Here is a 6,617-nt window from a genome sequence, read left to right on the forward strand (position 1 = left end):
GTAAAAAGCGATTTCTGGTGTCTAATGTTGACCAAGAATGCCCCAACTTACAACAGAACAACAGAAGGACCTAGTGTGGATGCCATTCCCGTGAAAATCATTTCATTTTCTACATTCCCCCTTAGTATATGTATATACTTGCATTAGGATAAAGTCTAATGAGGCTGATTTTACGTCAACAAATCCATTCCAGAAGCATCAAAAGTATCCAAACATAACCTATTTAAAAGAAGATATGTTTTATTTCCCAAGGTAAGACAAAGGTGAATTAATGCAGCAAGTGGCAATAAAGATAAGACGATAAGATTCAGTTAGACCTCTGAATCAGTGTTAGCTAAAACGTTTCATTGGAGAGCAGCGTGAAAGATCGATTAAAATTCGGAATACCTTCCAAAAGGACAGTCGAGTTGAGTTCAATCGAGAGCTGCATGTGATCCGATCTCTCTCTGTTCCTTCCTGGTTTGCTTCGCCTCTCATCCCTCGGCCTCCAGGAACACTATTCGCTTAGCTGTGTTCGCCTCGCCATATTTCTCCTGCAGCTGCTGCCGTACTGCGGGGTCACCTGAGCGCAAGAGGGCGTCGTCATGGCTACTCCAAAGCGGTCCTGAAAATCCGGAGGCATCCAAAAGCAGACCCAGCGCAGCAGAGAAGTCTCCGCTTGTCTTTAACAGGGCCTTGGTAACACAAACCAAGTCCTAGAAGAGGCAAGGTCAGGAGGGATTACATATACAGTTAACTGGATCCAATTTGATAATAAGAGCTAATAGAGTGGAAGCAAACACCCACCTGCTTAGTCCGTGTCATAAGATCTCTGATTCGCTTCGTGTCCTTTTCCAACTCCACGTCTTCAGCCAGCGGTGGTGGTGGGATGAGGGGAGCTGCTGCACCGTCGCCAAGAACAGACTGAGATTCTCCTTCCTGAGATTCACTGTCAAATATGAAGAGGTGGGCCTTGGAGGACGGCAGAGGCTCAGCGACTGCGGGATTGGGCGTGCTCGTCTCTGGTAGGTGATTGCTGGTTGACGCTTGAGCTTCTGGTCCCTTTTCAGGGTCGGAGCTTGGGGGAGCATCTTCTGCAGCTGCGTCTGAGGTGGGGCCCTGGTTCTCTGTCAGCGGGGCTCGAGTTTCCAGTACTGCAGGGTTTTCTGGCTCTGTCGTTTCATCTTCGCAAGACTAAAAGATAAGAACAAATTTGATCTTATTTGATGGTGAATGAAATTAATGTTTAAAAAGGTAAAGACACCAAAACACAATAGCAATTCAATCTACACCAGAAGAACATTATCCCATCTATCTCAGCAAAAAGATTAATTTGGGTGAATTAAAGGTTTCTACATCCACTAGAGGGCACTGGTTAGACTAAACTCGGCCAGCAGTGTCTGCAAAAAATAGACAGTAAGAGTGGTAATACTTATCTAAGGTGCACACAGGACGTGTTTCAAAGAAGCACTCTGCACTTCTGTTCTCTATCATTAGTTTTGTTGCTAGGAATGTGTCTGTTGTGCTTTACCTCACTGTCATCTTCAAACTCCTTTGCTGCCATCTCCAGAATCCCCAACTTCCTCTTTTCTTTTTTCTTCCCTTCTTTCTGTGGAACTGAATGAGATTCTTCATCTGAATAAAAAGAAAACACAAAAAGGAAGAATAGGAGACGTCCTTACCAAACTGGACATTTGCATTCATTTCTGATATTGACATACGTGTGACATACCTGCTGGTGTCATCTCCATGGGGGTATCTTGTCCACTCTCCTGGTTGCTCTCTTCTGCCCCCTGCTGTCCTTTGGCTCTTTTGGGAGATGGCTGGTCTGTTGTTTCAGACGGAGTGCCTACTGCTGATTTCTTTGTCCTTGTGCGTCGAGGAGAAGGAGGTCTGGGATCCTCGAGGTCCAGCTGCCTTCGCGTCGATCGGCGCGGCCGTTGGACGGGCTCGGGCGGCTTGGGCTTCTCCGAGGTGGGAACTTCTGGCACGGATTCATCCTGAGCTGCCGGAGCTTCTTTTGGTGAGGCCTGCTGCAGCGTGGTGATGCTGACCTGTGTGTCTTCTATTTTTGTTTGTACGCTTTCATCTTCGGTCAGCTGTGCCTCAATCTGTGGAGATGCCAAACCTGTTCTCATTTATGTATCAAGTCAAGTTATCAAATCACATACAGACATTTTAAAAATCACCAGTTATAATACACACTTTAAACTTGCAAACACCAATCACTGATAGCCACCTGAGTTTGGTCTGTTGCAGATGAATCTTCCTGAGGTGGAGCAGCATCTTCGTCACAGGAGGGCTTCTCAACAGCGGCCTCTTGATTTGTATCCTCCTGGAGACAAACGCGCGCGCGCGCACACACACACACACACACACACACACACACACACACACACACACACACACACACACACACACACACACACACACACACACACACACACACACACACACACACACACACACACACACACACACACACACACACACACACACACACACGTCAGCCCTTCTGAACCATTACGTCACGCTACACAGGAACAGCTGATGCAAGATCTGACAGCATTCCGTGAGCCCATCACCTTAGCCTGTTGCTGTGCTGCCACTTCCTTTTCAAACAGGAATTTCTTAAATCGTGCTTTCATTGACTGCCAGCTGTGCTTGGTCACACCGGCCTTCTCCATTTGTTGCCATACCACGTTGCCCTTCAGCTTAAACACAACGTTGTGTTTTCCGATGTACTTCAAAACAGCATCATCTTCTTCAGGGGTGAAGGGCATCCTCCCTCCTATTTGGAATTAAACAGCAACAGCAAAGAATCTTTACATTAAATGGTAATAGTTGAATAAAGGTGGCAGATTTCCAGTGTGACTCCAGTTAGATGTTCTCACACACCTCCTGAGCTGGAAGCACGGTTCTCTGTTTTCTTCTCTTCAGATTGTAACCTGTATTGGTCCAAATCCAGCTGGACATTCTGCTTGACACAATCTCGAACATAATTGATGGAAACATAACTGGAAGAGACAAAGATTTTTTAGATAACTAGTGGCTACTTTGAATAAAATGCTTTATTTTGCTGCCCTACACTGTTAAGTATTTTGTGAATGAAAAGACAACAAGGCAACACATTTTAAATATTGTTAGAGTTCTGCCTCAATTACGTCTGTCCTTCCAGTAACTATCAAACTGGTGCAGAAACCTCTGTTAGATTGTATCCGTCTTCTTAACCTTCACTTTGATTAGATCAAGCCTGAATTAAATGCTAATTGTGTTTGTTTTCTATTAAATTGAAGCTAGTAAACTCACAGATCACAGATGCATTTGAGAAGTTTGCCTTGTTTTGCTAAATGAAAACACAATAATAGAGAAACTTTCAAATTTCAAATATTGTTCCAGATCCAAATGATAATTCCCCTCCAATCAGTGTAACAACCCCCTCAGAGCACAAATACCTGTAGTGTGAGTGATAGAGACAAACAAGTCCAAACATTTAAGCGTATCTTTCTTGCATCTTGGACAGAACATGAACTGAGATGGTGTCCAAAACCGGGTCTTACCTGAGAACAGTATTTTCTGGAATAGCGTAACTTTCTTCAGGGTCAATAAGCAGGATTGTTCCTGGCTTCTGAACGTTGGACAGCACGCCTCCCCCGGCTTTGATGTAGCAATTGAGGTAGGATTTGGCAGAGCACGGCCGCACGTAGAAAGACATTGGTTCGCCGTCCTCGGTCATGAAGAGGACTGGGGAGATTTTATGAGGCTTCTCCTCGGGCGTCTTTGTGGACTTCATGGTCAGAATATCTGATCTGAGGGGAAAGGTGGAGGCTGGGAACAGATAACGTCAAATATTTAAAATAAGACGTCTGAGAATGGAAGTTAAGCGTTATATAGAGTGATAACTGAAGTATACTGACAACAAATACACCAAAACGTAGAGATTTTTTTTATTGCTACAATACACTGACTGGTAGAAGTAGAAAGTAACAATTGTGGCTATCACAAGACTGTTATGAGCAAGTACAGATACTAAATTGAACGCCACACCGCTACAGTAAATGACGGACATTATTTGCACTTGTTGTGTTTGATTGTGAACCGTACAAAGTCTGGCAGACATCTTACACGTTTAAAGCCGTTGGCCTGTTTAATGTAAAATGTAAGAGAAAGCTTCTACCCGAGGTCATTAAAAACTATTTTAAGTCACCGAATCTCCAACTTACCTTTTTAGTTTCCAGCGTCCCTGAACGCTCCTTTCCCGCTTCCATGCGACACACACCAAAACAAACCTTCCCGGATGTTTTTCTTCTTCGTACTGAGGAACTGAGCGCAAACCGACGTTGGAGGTGCATACCGCCACCTATTGTACACGAGTGAAAGCACACACAAAAAACCATCACGATTTTTACAGTTGCTTTCACAATTATTATTCTATGTGCTAGTGTCAAATGTACAATATTTATGTACGAAAACGTAAACAATGAATTAATAAAAACAACCGCATATTCGCAAAGGCAAGCCTAGAGATTCATTGTCAGGAGAACACATGACACAGTGAAAGCACCACTTGCTGTCAACAAGAATGCAAGTGTGGGTGGCAGGTACACTGAGTACAAAGAAACCCAGTCAGTCATGTTCTTAAGTACAATTCAGCACTTCAGGAGAGACACACCCACATGAGATTCACATTGCAGATTCATATCACATTCCAAATGAGAGACATAATGAGAAAAGCTTTGAAATGAAGGCAAAAAACATCATATTTCAAAATGTTATTTGTTTCAGCCCATACGTCACATTATTGAAATCAAGATTGTTTGTCAAATTTTGAAGTTTTTCAGATGATACAGGCAGCGTTTGAGATTCACACTGATGAAGGTGTGGGTGAAATGTATCCCAGACACATTCACTATCTGTTTCCAAGTAGCTCCAGGTGACTGACTGCTATATAGTCCATAAATGTTCCCCAAAAAGATCTAAAAAGCTGAGAATTGATATCTTCTCTATGTTGCCCGAGCAAAACCACCCACACGCAGTCAGGGCGTTCACAGAATATGAGACAAAGGAACAACTCCTCTACCAGCAACTGTCTGTCTATGCAGTGACTGGGCAAAATCTGCTGGCTGTCTGAAGAAGATGAATTGCACATGTGAAATAAAAACCATAAATCAAACACTTATGATCAGTTATTTGTCTCCTGAGGCTCATTCATTCTTGCGAAAGGTAATGAGATAATTTGCCATAATTAATTCAGAAACTCATTACAAAAGTCAAAGCAATAGAGTAAAGCTAAAGCTACTCAGAGTGATTATTTTCCTTTCTGAACAGTTGTGTCACAGTGTTAAATAGCAGAATTCATGCAGATGTTTTGTAAATGTTGCGTAGTGAAGGAGAAGGGGGAGATCTGTATCCATTGTATTGGTAATGATTCTTCTCACTTTGATCTCTGCTTGTTGATCAAAATCTCAACCAAAAGCAATAAAGCCGACGTTCGTTCCCTAATGATGTTACGCGTGTGTCAAGAGGCTATGGGAAGGAATGGGGCTGGTCTGTTTACTGTATCACCTCATTGACCTTGCCTCCCTCACAGTCCTGACAGCTACATTATTGTTATTGGCCTCTATTGTCCCTCTCCATCTTCAACTTAAACAGCTGAAACAACACAACAGCCGCCGAGGTGCTATAACTCCTCCAAATTAATGTATGTTTGTGGACAATTTGTAATAATTTAACAGATGAGCTGAGCCTCTGCAAGCTGCTGAGGATCCGTCCTGAACCCAAACCTCTGTACTGAAACAGTGCATTCATGAGCTGTCATCCCACCGTTGTGCTGATCAGGGCTATTTTCTCAGAAGCAGTGGATGTGTTGCCGTGACAGCACAGCACAGCACAGCTTGGTTTGGCCTGTGAAAAGGCTCAGGACGATCCATCTACTGTTACCAGCCAGCAGATGGAGATATTGTTACAATGTTTTAATAATCAAAAACGTCTCTATGATGGATCTATGGATGATTAGTTACAAGCTTCTGTTATTCAAATCCGATCTGCTTCATAGTTTTCAGCCAGTTCAGGACATTTTATCCTTTCAATTTAGTAAATAAGGCATATTAACGCCCCCAAACCTCTATCAAAGGACAACACCCCTCATCTGCCAGTGTCAGAAATGATTCCTTTTCTAGATGAATCCTGAGCCACTGTCACCAACTGGAGCTCTTCACTGCCAACACAATGGCCTTGCAGTTGGTGCACTGCTCCTGCCTGTGGATGTGCTGTTTGGGTAAAACGAGACCACAGACTGAAAGGGCAGCAGGCCCCGGGTCACACTGAGCTACTGTAGACCTTTGCTTCATTATGATGGCATAATCAGGGAAGAGGACCATCCTGTGAATCATTTGGGATCGAAGTTCATCACCAGAATGACACAGCTTTTTTTTACCCATGTTGTCATCTCGTCATGCAATAATCATGACAAATGGTGGCACGGTATGTTCATTTGTAATTCCATTGTCTCAAACTAGGACAAGTGCCATTTTTCATATGACAACTTCCTACGCACAAGAGTGAGTGAAAGTGTGACTAATGTGGAAAACATCTACTTGACAATGGTAATGTCAATATAAGCTAATGACAAAAGTATC

At 43.3% G+C, this 6,617-nt stretch overlaps 1 protein-coding gene across 2 annotated transcripts; it reads right to left on the reverse strand.

The window, feature by feature from the left end:
- Positions 1–234: 234 nt before the first annotated feature.
- terf2ip (telomeric repeat binding factor 2, interacting protein) lies at positions 235–4,576 on the reverse strand. Of its 2 annotated transcripts, XM_076141468.1 has the most exons (10): positions 4,479–4,576; positions 4,203–4,339; positions 3,540–3,807; positions 2,878–2,996; positions 2,565–2,770; positions 2,219–2,314; positions 1,712–2,090; positions 1,511–1,614; positions 787–1,173; positions 235–695 (listed from the first exon to the last, which is right to left on the reverse strand). In XM_076141468.1, exons 3-10 carry the CDS (start codon positions 3,770–3,772, stop codon positions 474–476), a joined length of 1,746 nt encoding a protein of 581 aa, XP_075997583.1. In that variant the 5' UTR covers positions 3,773–3,807; positions 4,203–4,339; positions 4,479–4,576; the 3' UTR covers positions 235–473. The 2 variants fall into 2 exon arrangements, with proteins under 2 accessions (XP_075997583.1, XP_075997582.1); XM_076141467.1 differs by having other exon boundaries at positions 4,203–4,576.
- Positions 4,577–6,617: the final 2,041 nt, after the last annotated feature.

This window comes from Genypterus blacodes, unplaced genomic scaffold (assembly GCF_046128005.1).
Source record: "Genypterus blacodes isolate CSIRO-AG114 ecotype Tasmania unplaced genomic scaffold, CSIRO-AGI_Gbla_v1 ptg000017l_1, whole genome shotgun sequence".
NCBI lineage: Eukaryota > Metazoa > Chordata > Actinopteri > Ophidiiformes > Ophidiidae > Genypterus > Genypterus blacodes.